Source organism: Mesoplodon mirus, assembly GCF_964341445.2.
Source record: "Mesoplodon mirus genome assembly, chromosome: 8".
NCBI lineage: Eukaryota > Metazoa > Chordata > Mammalia > Artiodactyla > Ziphiidae > Mesoplodon > Mesoplodon mirus.
This window is the reverse complement of record NC_138984.1, coordinates 22,402,850-22,419,420: the sequence shown is the minus strand read 5'-3', so window position 1 is coordinate 22,419,420 and position 16,571 is coordinate 22,402,850. Positions and strand designations below refer to the sequence as shown.

At 39.3% G+C, this 16,571-nt stretch overlaps 1 protein-coding gene across 7 annotated transcripts in view; it reads right to left on the bottom strand.

Annotated features, from left to right (window-relative positions):
• The window catches only part of FN1 (fibronectin 1), a 69,683-nt gene that overhangs the window by 31,826 nt on the left and 21,286 nt on the right, over positions 1 to 16,571 (bottom strand). For all 7 annotated transcript variants that reach the window (XM_082630171.1, XM_082630172.1, XM_082630175.1 and 4 more), the window contains exons 13-22: positions 15,882 to 16,003; positions 13,090 to 13,270; positions 12,711 to 12,887; positions 11,759 to 11,887; positions 11,566 to 11,655; positions 10,594 to 10,788; positions 9,355 to 9,627; positions 7,777 to 8,043; positions 1,687 to 1,781; positions 105 to 273 (exon numbers count right to left, since the gene is read on the bottom strand). In XM_082630171.1, coding sequence (XP_082486297.1) covers positions 105 to 273; positions 1,687 to 1,781; positions 7,777 to 8,043; positions 9,355 to 9,627; positions 10,594 to 10,788; positions 11,566 to 11,655; positions 11,759 to 11,887; positions 12,711 to 12,887; positions 13,090 to 13,270; positions 15,882 to 16,003 — 1,698 coding nt within the window. The remainder of the gene's footprint in view (positions 1 to 104; positions 274 to 1,686; positions 1,782 to 7,776; positions 8,044 to 9,354; positions 9,628 to 10,593; positions 10,789 to 11,565; positions 11,656 to 11,758; positions 11,888 to 12,710; positions 12,888 to 13,089; positions 13,271 to 15,881; positions 16,004 to 16,571) is intronic.

Genomic DNA, 16,571 nt, shown 5'->3' with positions numbered 1-16,571 from the left:
GTCATTATCATAAATAAAAAGTGATATTGCTATCAGCTACTTTAAAAAAGTGGAACAATTTAAAAAACGAAAAGAAAAGAAAAGAGGCAAAGAGCTCTTCTTACGTGTCACCACTTTCTTCACAATTGGTGTATCTCTCTCTTGCCCATCTCTCAGGACTGAGATGGTGTAAATGTATTCCACGCCTGGAGTCAGGCCAGACACAACGATGCTTCCTGAGTCTGAGGTCACTTCTCGTGGTGCTTCCCCTCCCTGGCTTGGTCGTACACCCAGCTAGGAAAAAGAAAGCAAAATAAACACCAAGCACAAATATTTCCAGAGCTGGGTTACTGCTGAGAGATTGTGGTTATGCTTTGCACAATGTGGACTCCTCAGGAACTGCACTCTGCTTTTAGTTGGGAATGAGTTGGGACCTTACTTTAGCTCTATTAAATAATGTAGCTGGAAATTCCTTGGAACTGGGGTGGGGGAAGGTGCCACTTAGGGGAAGTATCTTCCAAAACTAAGTTAAGGTAGCTTGTAATAGAAGGTTCCAGAGAAACATCATTACATACTGTTTTGCTTGATAAATAATCTCCTGGTACAAACCAGAAGTACACGAGGGCTTTGGGCCACATGCCCGTTCATTTCTTATTTTCTTTTTGCTGGAAGAAATCCTCTAGTTCTCTCTTTAATGAGTTATTAGTATTCAACTTAAATGTACCAGTCCCTGTAACACTTTGTACTTCAAAAACACTCCTTTTAAAGAAGGACAGCTTCAACTGCAGGCTGATATGTTACAAGAGAAGAATTAAGATTAATGTGCCCTTAATTTTCAATTCTTTTAGTATTTTATTTGAAAAGCCTGGGTAATATCGTGTCATCAGTGTTCAGCTCTAGAGACATCCTTAGTACTTTATAAGGCTCCTGAAAGTCAAAATGACACTACTAAGGGAAATTTAAAAGGTATACTGACAATCTTCAAAAAGGGTTTTTTATATTTAAATAGCATAATCATCAATATGCCATTTGCATATTTCGAAAAAGAAATGATCTTTGGTATATATTTTTAAACAATCGTCATGGGGATTTAGTCTTGATTTTCAATTATAATAAATATTTCCCTCTCCACACTCTAAATGCCAAAAAAAGGAATTCTTTTAAATACATTCGTTTGTATTCATCACTTCCCTAATACCATTACTTTAAAGAACATGTATCCAGATATCTATAGGGAAGACCTTAATCTTAATGTCTATTAAGAGATTCACCTAAGGGGCTTTGAACAAGTTGAGATGAAACTGATTGGATAAAAATGTGATTTTTGAGTGACTCTGAGTTTAATTGGTCTCCTTAAATTGGTTTTTGTGAACTTGCTGATACCTATTTAGAACAACACAACAAGAGCAGTTTCCCTATATATCTTTAAATCTAACTCCCTGGGAGAAAGGATAGAGAAAACAAGATAACAACTAACAGTTCCATACTAATGTTTTCCTCTTTGCATAGCACTTTCACTGCCTCAGTCCATTTTTCCAGCAATTCAGAAGTATTGTGATGCCCTGACAAAGTGGTCAGAGAGGTATGAACAGAAACAGGATGAAACCCAAGTCTCCTGGCTCCTGAGCATCCTGTTTCAACTACATCCAGAAACACGAGGGCAACCCAGGGCTGTATTAGAAGGGATTAGGAACATCTGCAATTTACCTTAAAACCAATCCTTGGAGCAGGCGTCCATGTAATCACAATGGTGGTTTCAGTCACTTCTGTGTGGTAAGGTGGGATGGAGCCCAGAGGCTGCACTGTGAAATGGAATCAAATCATGTGTTCAAGCCTTAGAATCACAGAGAACGCAGATAACAAATTTTTTTTTTAAAATCTTTTGGCCACACCTTACGGCATGTGGGATCTTAGTTCCCCAACCTGGGATTGAACCTGCAACCCCTGCAGTGGAAGTGTGGAGTCTTAACCACTGGACCACCAGGGAAGTTCTGATAACAAATATTTTTATTGAGAACTTCACTTTTAGTCAGCTAATGGATCCAGAATGTGACATATGTGAAAATTTGGAGTAGGTCAATGCCTCTCAACCTTTCATGTGCCACACAAATCATCTGAGACCTGGCTAAAATGCAGGTTCTGATTCTGTAGGTCCACATGGGGCTAGGTAGTTTGCATTTCTGTTACACCAGTGTTGTTAGTCTGGGCATCACATTTAAATAACAAGGAGCTGGATGACCACAGAGGACCCTTTCAACTCCTTGGATTCTGAAATTTGTGTCTTTTCATCATGATTGGGATTTGAGTTTGATGACAATAACTTTCCCTATATCATCAGTATAGAATCCCATATAAAATGTAAAACTGGTCACCACAAACTGATTATCACTCCACTTCTTAACCATTATTTTGAGAACAATATGCTGAATCACTCCATAATGATGGCCAATTATTTTTGGCTGCAGAAAGAGATGCCATGTGAAAGGTAAATGAAATCTGCCACCATGGATGCACTTATAAATTCTAAAGATACTTTCCTTAAACATGTGATTATTCACTCAGAATAATCACACTACAGAAATTTAGTATTCTGCCACTAGAATTAGGAATTATAATAAAAGTTTATTTTGAACCTCCTAGCATCCTGACATCACTGCTATTTCTTAGTGAAAATAATACTTAAAAAAAACAAGAGGGGCTTCCCTGGTGGTGCAGTAGTTAAGAATCCGCCTGCCAATGCAGGGCACACGGGTTGGAGCCCTGGTCTGGGAAGATCCCACATGCCGCGGAGCAACTAAGCCCGTGCGCCACAACTACTGAGCCCGCGCCTAGAGCCTGTGCTCCGCAACAAGAGAAGCCACCAAAATGAGAAGCCCACACACCGCAACGAAGAGTAGCCCCTGCTCGTTGTGACTAGAGAAGGCCCACGTGCAGCAATGAAGACCCAACAAGCCAAAAAGAAAAAATAAATAAACAAATTAATTAATTTAAAAAATTAAAAAAATTTTTTAATTAAAAAAACAAGAAAAAGAGGAAGAAAAAGAGTATTTGTACATAAAGCTGAAATAGACATTTTCAACAGTCTTACAAATCTTTTCATAAATTTAGAATCTCTAAAATATAATTGGCAGAACAACTAAATCTTGTAATAAGCATTTCAATAACTGGCTGCTATATGAAAGGTGAGGTCTCAGAAGGCAAGACATTTGTGTCTGGTGAGTCAAATTCAGGGCTTTCAAGCGTGTGGATGGCCTTGGTCACATGTTTAGTGCCTTCATAATTCCTTCTTCTTTACGTCTCAACCAAATTTTTGTGCTCGCTGGGGACAAAACACTAGTAAACGCATTTATACTAAATTATGAATGGTTGGTGAGACAAAGACTTATCCCCCAGAGTTTGACAAATGAACATTAAGAGACTTTAAGCCTACTCTGAGAAAGAGAAAAACAAATATCGTATATTAACACATATATGTGGAATCTAGAAAAATGGTACAGATGACCTGGTTTGCAAGGCAGAAATAGAGACACAGACACAGAGAACAAACATGGGGATGCCAAGGCGGGGAAAGATGGGGGTGGGATGAATTGGGAGATTGGGATTGACATATACATGCTAATATGTATAAAATAGATAAGTGTACAGCACAGAGAACTCTACTGTACTTCGCAGTAAAGTAGAAACTAACACAACATTGTAAAACAACTATACCCCAATAAAAATAAATAAATAAAACATTTTTTTAAAAAGTCTTTAAGTAGTACTCCATTACTACTCAGCTCCAGGCATGGGAAAATTCAGGCCCAGCACTGCAATTCTTCCAGAGTTTTCCAATCTGGATTTTAATGTGCAATTTTTTAAAAAGTATTTTTAAAATACTGCTGTCTGAAAAAATAAAATACATGTGGGCATACTTCGTAATGGTTGCTTTACTGGCTGAACTGAAGTTCTACTGGTTTGGAGAGATGTTTCATGAGTGTGTTATTGTTTGGATGGTATTCTCAGTGGAATTAGGATGGGCGACCGGTGATGCCCCCCCAGAGTCTCTGAAATCATACACCACTTGGCTGCCACTGACTTTGCCAAAATGCCATGGCCAGCCCTGGGTGACCATGTCAAAGTCCACAAGAAACAATTCAGAGAGCAGACAGCTTCTTTCACTGAACGTCTGTGAAAGCCACAATTTTTTTCACAAAAGCATTCTCCTCAACTGTCTTGGGCTTTAAGATTGGGTGTTTTCTATTGCTTGAGCCAGCCAGCTAGAACTTTCTCAAGTTTAAGATGATGCTCTCTGCCTGGGAAGACGATTACAGGAAACTCTCCAAACCACAAACCCACAAACTGATGGCAAACAAAGAATGTGACTGTAAGTATGAGCTATGGATTCTGGCAGGTCTTGTTAGGTGAAGGACAGCCTGGATGCTAAAAAAATAAAATTTGCCCTATTTATAAAGGAGTAAAGCTGATTTTCCCCAGAAACAGCTCCTCCACCCCCTGCCATGTGCTCTTAACAATTTAACACAAGTTATAAAACCCAGAAATGTTATTCCCAGAATTCAGCTTGTTAATAGTAAAAAGCTACAGAAACGTAAAGCAATTTCAAAAATATGCAAGCCCTGCTGATGTTTACAGCCTCAGAGAGTACTTGAAGTTCAAATGAAGTCATAGAACTCACTGCTTACAGAGGTTTATTTAAATCTAAGCTTGGTTGAGCTATTTTCTCAATCATCTATTCAACAAATATTTTTTGAGGGAGGGAGAGGAATGGACTGGGAGTTTGGGGTGGGTAGATGCAAACTATGACATTTAGAATGGATAAACAACAAGGTCCTAATGTATAGCACAGGGAACTATATTCACTATCCTGTGATAAACCATAATGGAAAAAAAATTTTTTTTAAGTATACAATGTGCAAGGCATGACATTGACCTTTATCTAATAAAAGTAGTTCTATCAGTTAACTCAAATAAAATTATATTTTTCAATAAATGTATTGTGCAGACAATAAAATAACATGTCCAATATATCAAGGTCTCCAAAAGTACTTGAAATAGTCAATATTGCCCCACCCATTCCATTCAGTTATTTTTAGTATCATTAAAAATGCTTTTTCTTAGAGAGATGCAAATCAAACCTACAACGAGGTACCACCTCACACCAGTCAGAATGGCCATCATTAAAAAGTCTACAAATGATAAATGCTGGAGAGAGTGTGAAGAAAAGGGAACCCTCTTACACTGTTGGTGGGAATGTAAATTGGTGCAGTCACATGCATCACTATGGAGAACAGTATGGAGGTTCCTCAAAAAACTAAAAATAGAGTTGCCATATGATTCAGCAATCCCACTCCTGGGCATGTACCCAGACAAAACTATAACTCTAAAAGATACATGCACCCCTATGTTCATAGCAACACTATTTACAACAGCCAAGACATGGAAACAACCTAAATATCAATAGACAGATGAATGGATAAAGAAGATGTGGTATATATACACAATGGAATACTACTCAGCCATAAAAAAGAATGAAATAATGCCCTCTGCAGCAGCATGGATGGATCTAAAGATTATCATACTAAGTGAAGTAAGTCAGAAAGAGAAAGACAAATACCACATAATATCACTTATATGTGGAATCTAAAATATGACACGAACATATCTATGAAACAAAAACAGACTCACAAATATAGAGAACAAACTTGTGGCTGCCAAGGGGGAGGGGAGGTAAGGGAGGGAAGAATTGGGAGTCTGGGATTAGCAGATGTAAACCAGCATATATAGGATGGATAAACAACAAGTTCCTACTGTATAGCTCAGGGAACTATATTCAATATCCTGTGATAAGCCATAATGGAAAAGAATATGAAAAAGAATATAGGGCTTCCCTGGTGGCGCAGTGGTTGAGAGTCTGACTGCCGATGCAGGGGATACGGGTTCGTGCCCCGGTCCGGGAAGATCCCACATGCCACGGAGCGGCTGGGCCCGTGAGCCATGGCCGCTGAGCCTGAGCGTCTGGAGCCTGTGCTCCACAACGGGATAGTCCACAACAGTGAGAGGCCCGCGTACCACAAAAAAAAAAAAAAAAAGAAAAAGAAAAAGAATATATATATGTATGACTGAATCACTTTGCTGTACAGCAGAAATTAACACAACATTGTAATTCAACTATAGTTCAATAAAATAATAAATAAATAAAATGCTTTTTCTTTTATAGGCACTCTATCCAACAAAAGAAACTAGGTAAAATATGTCTCGTTAAAAAGTTAAAAAGTAAAATAGATAATATACAGAAGTATACAAAGTCAGTAAAAGACTAAATCTACTGAAATTTCCATTCTAATGAAAAGAAGGTCATCTATGAGAAACAGACATTTACAAGAAATACAAAGATATTGATTTCATGTTAATAGATTTTAGAGTATCTTAGTAACATGTAACATATAAAAGCAAAATTTAAAGTTTAACTTAGAGATAAAAACAGATTTTACTTGCCTATGATTAGCAGTTACTTAAGAAAAAGTCTTTACTAGCCAAACTTCATATATGAAATTTAAATGGAAATAAATTTTTAGTAAATTATGAATTCTTACAGAGATAATTTTATAGAGAATTTTCTTTGTGAAATAAATTCCATAGTAATGTAAAAACTAAACTTATGTTCACTATTTGAATGCTTTTTAACATCTGCTTTTCAAATTAGTCAAAGAGTAAGATTTGTGGAAAGCTTTTAGGAAATTGCAAGCTAGTTCATAGTTGCAATATATGCTGAAAAAGTATTAAGTTAGGTCCTTCTGGAATTCAAACTGAGTTAAAAATAAAAATTAATGCTTATCTAGAAATGATGGGTCTCATATTTCTTTGTAATGTAAATGAGTTGCATTTGATAGAAATCAGTTTATGAATACAGTCCTCTATTGTGATACAGATATGTAAGAGATTTAAGGCCACTTCCTGTAAAGTATTGAGCAAAAGACAGACAGGGCCAAACATTACTGTCAGTATTTTTCCTTCTGTGGAATTTCAAGAGTAATTAAAAAAAAAAAAAGGTATTGTGTTCTGCATAAGGTACTTTAATCTGCTGCAGTCAACACTTGTAAAGAAATCATTTCCTTAGTTTCTTGTCCTGTTGGTTTCTATTCAACTGGTAGATGTTTTTGTTCCACATTTACTGCTATCATTCAATACCCAAAGTATTAGGATGTAGACATAGGTGCTGATTTTTTTTCTTGCCTTAACTAGTATTTGGTAAATTCATTTAATACAGTAGCCTTCAATTTTCAAATAACTGGGTGTTTTAAACAATGTTACTCAAAGTGCTGGTCCCAGAGAAAATAAGGATCTTGGCAACATATGTCAGGTAATGCACTGCTTCCTTCATTAAGAAAACCTTGCTTCAAAAAAGTATCAACTGAACTAAACGGTGTGCTCCATCATCTACATTCTGGCATAAACTCCTTAGTCCATGCAACAAACAGTTCGCAGACCAGCAGTGGGTTCATGGGTCACACTTTGAGTAGTACTGCTTTAAATCTTTTTTTTTTAATTAAAAAATTTATTTAATCTTGTACAAAGTTTTTTAAGTTAACTTTTTTTTTTTTTGGCTGTGCCGAGAGGCTTTCAGGATCCCCAGGGATTGAACCTGGGCCCTGGGCAGTGAAAGCACAGAGTCCTAACCACTGGACAGCCAGTGAATTCCCTAAGTTAACTTTAAAAAAATGCATGAAGGAGAGAGAATGTAAATATAGATAAGAACCTATGATATCACTAAGAAAAGACATTTAACCTTTGACTTACGAGTGGTGAAGACTCCAGTGGCTCTGGGGCTCTGCTGGCTGCCTTTCACGGCCACGAGGGTTGCAGAGTACTCAGAGCCAGGCTGCAGATTCCTCAGTGGATACTGCTTGGCTGAGGGACCCACGTTGTACTGCTTGGGCTGGCCTCCACGGGTCAGGTCCACGGTCAGTCGGTACCCGGCTATCCGGGCACGAGGTGGAGTCCAAATCACTATGACAGTGGTGTCAGTTTCATTGATAAACTGGAGGTTGGTGGGAGCATCCAATTCTAGAAAAAAAGATGAAACACGTCGAGAAATATTTGCACCTCAAAATTATCATACTGTAATCCTAAAGCTTGACTGAATTTTCTAAGTTCTTTCTTCTCCAGGTTGAAACTAAGATCAAAACTTTGGAAATATTTAGCCATGAAGAGATTGAGTGCTACAGAGAACTTTGCAAAACTCTGTCAGTCATGAGAAATTGCCCACTGTTTTTGCTTGACTTTGATCCTGTGGGAAGGCTAGTTTTCCAGCATGACTTTCCCATCATCCTCAGAAATTACACTAACATACAGAGATGGTATTTAAAAACAAAAACAAATACTTGTGAAGCCACAATTTGCTCTGATCTGAGCCAAACAGGTTAAGAAAAGAGAAATAAGTCCACGAAAATGAGGGCAAGAGGAAAGCTCCACATGGAACAAAAGTGATATTCTCTGCATTTATTCAATGACTAGTCCTTTGCTGGAGTAATAAAAGTTATTTTCACATGATTCAGATTAGACAATAATTATAACATATACTCAGAACCTCAGATTTATAGCAAGACCCTGGTGAGTTTGCACTATCAGAAAGAACCATAGAAATTGTGAATTTTCTTCTTGAGTGTGTAACTGGCAGCCTCCCTGCAATAATTTAAAACACTTTTCAGAGGGAGGAAATGTTTAAGAGGTAGTCAAGTACAATCACTGAAAACATGGGCTTTGGAGTCAAAAAGACATAGGTCTGTGTGGTTCCAGCTCAATCGTTTCCCAGCTTTGTGACTTTACAAGTTGCAGAATTTTTTATAAGCTTCAGTTTCTTCATGTATCTCCTAGGGATAATAATAAGACCTTCCTCATTAACTCAAAACGAGGATTAAATATGAGGATGAGGCTTATAAAGAACTGAGCATATGACCTTGTGCCTAATATGCACTAGATGTTTTAGCAATTACTATTTGCAAATAATTCTACTATAAAAGGATAAAGATACTACATTTAAAGTTTGATCTAGGTATATTTAGTTACATAAAAATGTACTCAAATTTTCACTCCATGTCTCCATTAGCAAGGAAAATCAGGTTAAGTTCTCCTCTCTTAGTGCCATTCCCCTGGCATGTGTATTTGGGAAATGGGTTTACCATTTAGCCTCTACGGAGCTTGTCTAAGTTTTGTTTTCAAGTTTAATGCGCTTTATGTCCAGTATACATTCCCTATCCCCTGAGTATTTTCCTATTTCTAACTGTGGACCTACAAGTGATGGCATGCTGCCCACCCAGCACAGGTTGGAAGTGAAGGTGGAGGGTCTGGGGTGGAGGTAAAGGACCCCAAACGTACTGGTCGCCTGTTGTGCCGTCAGAGGCTTGCTCTCCCTCCCGTGGTTCACGGCGAAGACTTTGAAGTGATAGGTGACCCCAGGGGACAGCCCAGTGACTTCTGCAAATGTGTTCCTGCTGATGGGCAGCCTCTGCCCATGTTCCCCGGGCAGGTTGACGGGGATCACGTCCACTCGGTAACCAGTCACTGCACTCTCGGGGGGTGTCCACATGATGGTGATCTTCACGTCCGTCACCTCCACAAACTGCAGGTCCCTGGGAGGGGGAACTTTATCTAACAGACAAGAGCCAACTGGTCATTTTCAATTCCTGCTAAGGATTGTGTTTTGTTTTGTTTTGTTTTTTTTGCCGTACACGGGTCTCTCACTGTTGTGGCCTCTCCTGTTGCGGAGCACAGGCTCTGGACGCGCAGGCTCAGCGGCCATGGCTCACAGGCCCAGCCGCTCTGCGGCATGTGGGATCTTCCCGGACTGGGGCACGAACCCGTGTCCCCTGCATCGGCAGGTGGACTCTCAACCACTGCACCACCAGGGAAGCCCAGGATTGTTTTTAAAAAGCCAGTTTCCTGGGTTTTTAAGGTAGAGGGCAATTCATAGAGCCTCTCATTCCAGAGCTAAGTTTTCTCTCTTAATTAGAGAATATGCTTTTTTGGGTTATATTTTTGTAGTTCAGTCATACTGCTTACACGTGACATTTAAAGCTTTTATGTAAAATATGTTGGTAAGCAGATGAGTTTCCAACATATGAAGTATCTTATTGAGGGGTTTAAGATAAACATACCAAAAAAAACCCCAAAGCAAACTCTTGCAACAACTGAAAAAAAATGTGGTGGTTTTTATTTTACTAAGTCATTTTATAATACTTAAGAGCAACAGATGAACTGCCCCTTAAGTTTCTGGGGAAAAATATGAAGACTTTATGCTGTCATGTTTTAATCAGGAAGGCCAATAGCCAGTTTTGATAAGTTACTTTATGGTGAAGACATTTCAGCTAAATTTCATAAGTTTAAGGATATACTAATCCATAAGACAACTTGCATATAGGAACTGTTGACAGAGACAAAGCAACCCTCCCACAGATGCAATTATTCTTTCATCTTACACGTCCCGTTGTCCCCAGCAGGCTCATGGAATGAACACAAGCCAAGGTTGGCTTTGTTCCTCCAGCAAAAGGGAGGTTAAAGATGTTACTTTCTTCAGCCTTAAGAAATAAGATACTACAGGAAGCATCTTCAGGTTACCTGAACGTGGGACGCCAGTGGTTTCTTGTTGGATGAAGACAGGAGTACTCTCTTGATTTTCTTCCACAGCGTAGATAGTGATGTTATACTGAACACCAGGTTGCAAGTCACTGAGAGTGACAGAGTTGGCCGTTTCAGGAAGGTTGAGTTCTGTGCTACTACCCTCTACTGATGGAGAATAGACGATTCTGTATCCTGCAGATTCAGGAGAAAAAAGTACGATACACTGTTTGATGAAACAAAGGTTTCAAAAGGTCCCCCTTTCCTAACAGCCCTTAGCATCTTGCTGGATTAGTTCAGAATGAGTGATTCTTTTTGACTCATTCAATAGTGCTACTTCTTATAAGGACTATTCAGTCCAAAGATAAAATAAGAAGTCATGCAAAACTTTTTAATATTAAATACCATCCTTGAAGACCTGAGATCCTTAATATATGTCTATTAGGAAGCCAGAGGGTGAAAATATTCATGTTAAACCGATTTCTTTTCTTCGAGCCCTGGATGAAGGAAGCAATTAAGGAACCACTCTGAGCACAGAGTTGTCTAGCACATCTGTATCTTTTAGGAACTTCAGAGACAGCTGAGTCACCTAATGAGCTAAGAAGGCAGCTTGGCTGCCTCTTTAAGAATAAGTCTTAGAGTGAGGTTTTCAGAAAAATTACCCCTCTTCTACCACAGGAATGCCTGGTGTAATAAGTCCATGAGCTGGTTTTAGAGGTTTATGTGTGTGATTGTGTGTGGGTGTGTTTTGTGTGTGAAGGAGGTCAATAAAACAGATTTAAGAGGAAATGATCCATAAGAAAGTAAGGCTGTAAGACAATATCTCACACACACACATACACATCTCCACACTGGTCCAGTAATTACATACGAGATTTAAGTGATTTGCCTGCTCATAGATCAGAATCCTCTCCCTCACCTTTTATGGCATCAAGATTAACATGGGAGCCAAGAAGAGGCAGCTAAGCTGACCTGTGATGGGCGCCTGGGGTCTGCTCCAGCGAACGACAATCGAAGTGTCATCAACCTGGTCCACGGTAGGGTCAGGAGGGGCATCAGGTGCTAACAAAGAAAGGAAGAAATGAGAAAAACAGTCAGGAAATATTGCTATAGGTCTGTTTCACAGGAAAAAAAAGTCTTTTCACGCCACACAGTACACGTGTACCTGTTGTCTGTGAGGTAGACAGGATCAAACTCTGTTCTCCTTCTTCGGATATCTGATAGACGTTCACAATGTATTTTCGGCCAGGAAGCAGGTCAGGGATGTTCACAGAAGTGGCTGTGCTGGGAAGATCTTTGAAATAAAAGGGAAGGGTTACTATCAGAGTGTACCAATCCCTCTAATGACTCCATAACCTATGAGAAGCATATTTTTAAAACTATATATTCATTGGGGGGGAGTGGTGAGGGAAAACTAGAAGGAAATGTGTTATGGATAGTCAATAATTATCAATGCACTATGAGATAATTTTTCTCTTTTTCCCCCTTTTCCCAAATATTTTCTCTAAGAATGTATAATTTTAATCCACCCCCAGATTTGTAAACATAGTCCTCTGTAGTTAGAAGTCCGTGTAGTGGCTATAGGTGGGGGATGATGGGGAGTGGGGTAGGAGGGATGTTCTTTTTCTTGATCTGGGTCCTAGTCACACAGTGTGTTCACTTGATAAAAATTCACTGAGCTCTATGTTTATGATCTGTGTACTTTTCAGTATGTATATTTATTTCTCCATGATAAAGTTTTTAAAAGTCCCCTAAACATGAGAATCTGAAAAGCATGAATGAGGGTATTGTGCCTCTCCCAAAGCTAACGTTTTCTCCACTGCAGTCCTCATGCTGGCAATTACTTCCAGGAAGAACACACTTTTGTTTTGTGGACCTGTGCCCGGGCTAATGCATAACACAGCTCCCATCAGGAACCGGGAAAGTGAGCATGGCTCAGGAAAAACCCAGCTCGGTTCTAAAAAGGATCAGTTGTTTTCCAGACTCACACTGGAGGGCCGTTTGTGCAGTCTGAGCTGTCAACTACTTCCGAACTTCCCAGGCCACCTGCGTGGATGCCCCCAGCCCCACCCCAAGCAGGGTTTCCCAGCAGCTGGTCATCAACACGTTGAGCTCACCCAGGTACTGTGGTTCATCTCCCTCTTCACTCAGCTCATACTCCACCCGGAATCCGGACACAGTGTCGGAAGCCGAGACCCAGGAGACCACAAAGCTGCTGGCTGTGATTTCAGTCACGGATTCAGAGGTGGCCACAACGGGAGAAAAGGGTGATGTCTCTCCCGTCACGGTGTTGCCTAGAGTCATAGAAAGAGGGGAGAGAGCCTTCAGCCATTGAGGAAATTTACTGGCATCGTCTGTAGATTATCAGATTATCAGGTTTTTAAAAATGTGGGTGCCATCCATGGAATAATATGAATCGAGATGGAAGGCACTTCCTGCGGGAAGCCCAGGTCTGAGAAATGCGGGCACAGATGGGCTGGCGGCTGGGGTACATACTGGTCACCACTGGGCTTGTGCTGGTGGTGGTGAAGTCGAAGCGTGTCATCTCTCTTTGGCCGTAGTGCTGGACGCTGATGAGCTGGCCCTCGTATACCACACCTGGCCTCAGGCCTTTGATGGTGTAGGAGTTTAAGTGGCCTGGAATGGTGGCTTCCTTCCAACGGTCTGGAGAATTTTTCTAAAAATTTAAGTTAAAAAAAAAATCACACAAGTATTCACAAAGATGAACACTCAGAGATGATGTGGAGTATTCTTCAAAGAAGAATGAGGGGTCTATGCAGCTCCATTTTGGAGGAAAATCATGGAAAATTGGAATTGGAATAGAAACCTGTAGCAGAATTTGTTAACATTAATAATAATGATTATTAAAGCTAATATTTACTGATAGCTTACTACGTGCCATGCTCTGTGCTGCTTTCCTCGCATCCTCTCATTTAATCTTCATCTCCCCCATCCTCCAAGTTACAGGTATTATCACCCTGATTTTGTAGGTGAAGAAACAGAATTATGTGACATGGCCAAGATTACACAGTGGGAGGTCCTGGGCACCTTCCTTTTTGCCAGATTAGTTATTCAATTTAATATCAGCAACATAATATGTAGACCCCAAGTTTTGCCTTTCCCAACTTTTAAATTTCAATAATGAACAGAGATATATTCCTCTCTGCAGTGGGAAAAGGACATATATTCTATCTTTCACTTGGTGGGCTACAAACCAAGTTTCTTGCAGAGCAGTCAAAGGCATAACATTCCTTCATGACTCAGTGCCTGGGACAATCACATACAAGGTTTAACTGCTCTGGTTTTATGACTCATTCTTGGATATAAACCACCCCTCTAAAGTGGTTAGCCAACTTTGGGCAAGAGAATGCGATCTGCAGAAGAATGCGATCTCAGTTTACTTAATCTTTGTCTCCAGTTTATACTTTCACATCCTGTCCAACTTCATTAATATATCATGGCACAAAATTCTTTGCATTAAAATGTGTAGAAAAGAAACATCCTTACTTCAAACAAGTTGAGATCCTTTTAAGTGTATCTTCCAAACTAATATAAGTCAAAATATTTTTAATACCCAGTGATTTAAAAAAAATTATCCAATCAACCAGTTCCTCAATAATTCAAACACTCAAGTGTCCCTTTATATTTTTGAAATAAATGAAAGTGATCCTAGTACTCTTTAAATTTAAATATGTTGTGAAAAAATTAGTCATTATAATTAGCTCAGATTTAACAATAAGCCTTTCATGCAATGTGAACCTTGTTGGTTTGCTATCAGAAGAAAATACTCAAGAATAAACTCTCAGGTGACAAACATTAAGGAAAATGCTGAAATTGTTAAAAATTTCAAAGAAATTAATAACCTCCACTCTTTGAAGACTTTCCAACTTAATATACTTTGTATACCTATGTGTATCCCTTATTACTGTGGTCTCACATAATACTTCAGAGTTAAGTTTAAAGTAAATAAAACTGGTGATGATATGAAAAAATGAGAGACAATAAAGTGTTGGAGGGGAAATATATTGATTCCATCGATTAACATCATTAGACACACAGCTCTGCAAACAGCTGCTCCATATACTGCGGACATTAACAAAAGAGGCTGAGAGAAGAAGAAGAATGATTTCAACAGCTTGAATTTTTCAAAAAGAATTTAATACAACTGCATGAGTTGGTCAAATGTTTTGTTTTGTTTTGCTTTTAGTTCCTAGAAACCAATAGCTGTGATTAAAAGTGGGCATTTTTCTCCTGTGTTTAAAATAGTGTTTCTCAAATTATGAGTCATGCATTTTGGAAAGATAGCAGGGTGGGTCTGAGAGGGTAAGAGAAATTAAAATTTAATAGACCAATATCCTCCTTAGTGTGATTTCTTCAATTTCTAGGTGATTATTAGGAAATCACAAGGTCACTCATTAAATACACTAACTATCCCTCATCTGTACTTCCCTCTCATCACTTTTCTCCCTTCTATCAAAATAACTTCATAGTATAGAAAGTAAGGTTTAAGAAATGATCATGGGGGCTTCCCTGGTGGCACAGTGGTTGAGAGTCCGCCTGCCGATGCAGGGGACACGGGTTCGTGCCCCGGTCCGGGAAGATCCCACATGCCGTGGAGCGGTTGGGCCCGTGAGCCATGGCTGCTGAGCCTGCACGCATGGAGCCTGTGCTCCGCAACAGGAGAGGCCACAACAGTGAGAGGCCCGCATACCACAAAAAAAAAAAAAAAAAAAAAAAAAAAAGAAATGATCATGGAAATTCCCTGGCGGTCTACTGTTTAGGACTTGGAGCTTTCACTGCCCTGTCCGGGGTTCAGTCCCTGGTCGGGGAACTACGATCCCGCAAGCTGTGTGGTGAAGTCAAAAAAAAAAGAAAAAGAAAAAGAAAATAAATGATCATTTAAAAAGTGAACCAAAAAAGAAAGATTTAGCTTTTTTGTTTTTCAAATCATGGAAAATTATGTCAATATTTTTTTCCCTTTGATGGAGTTGCAAGACATAGAAAAACTTTATATTCTCTTTCCATACTAGATAAGAGTAATTTTAAGCCTTATCATTTTGAAGTCTTCACAAAGAAGATCTTTCTAACATGAAGAGTTAGTTGGTTTAAAGTACCAAAAAAAGCTAAATCAATATGTCAATTAGATTGACCACATATTGTTTGGTCGCTAAACAAATACAATGTGAATATAGTTCATCAGATCTATTGGCTCAAAAGCTGGAAAACATTTTCAGAATCTGTTAATTTCAAGAGCCGCAATATCCAAGGTTTCCAAGTAGGATACTCACAGGTTTCCATCTGAGAATGTACTTGGAAATGTGAGATGGTTCTGGTGCATTCCACTGGATGGGGTGAGAGTTGGGCTGACTGGGGGTCTCAGTGATTATTACTTGGACAGGACCAGTTGAACCTGAAAATGAAAATGTGAGATTTGGTGACCTTGAGTATTCTCTCACTTCAACTTAAAATTTAGTGCACATGGATGGCCATCATTAAAGACAGTTTTGCTTATCCGTAAATGGGAGCACAATAAAAATTATCTGAGGGCTTCACTGGTGGCGCAGTGGTTGAGAGTCCGCCTGCCAATGCAGGGGACACGGGTTCGTGCCCCAGTCTGGGAAGATCCCGCATGCCGCGGAGTGGCTGGGCCCGTGAGCCGTGGCCGCTGAGCCTGCACGTCCGGAGCCTGTGCTCTGCAATGGGAGAGGCCACAGCAGTGAGAGGCCCACATACCGCAAAAAAAAAAAAAAAAAAAAAAAATTATCTGAGATTAATTTTTTACACATTGACACTGGAAATCAATGAGACAAATCCTTTTTTTTAAATTGAAGTATAGTTGATTTACAACGTTGCATTAATTTCTGCTGTACAGCAAAGTGATTCAGTTATACATACATACACATTCTTTTTTATATTCTTTTCCACTATGGTTTATCACAGGACATTGAATATAGTTCCCTGTGCTATACAGTAGGACC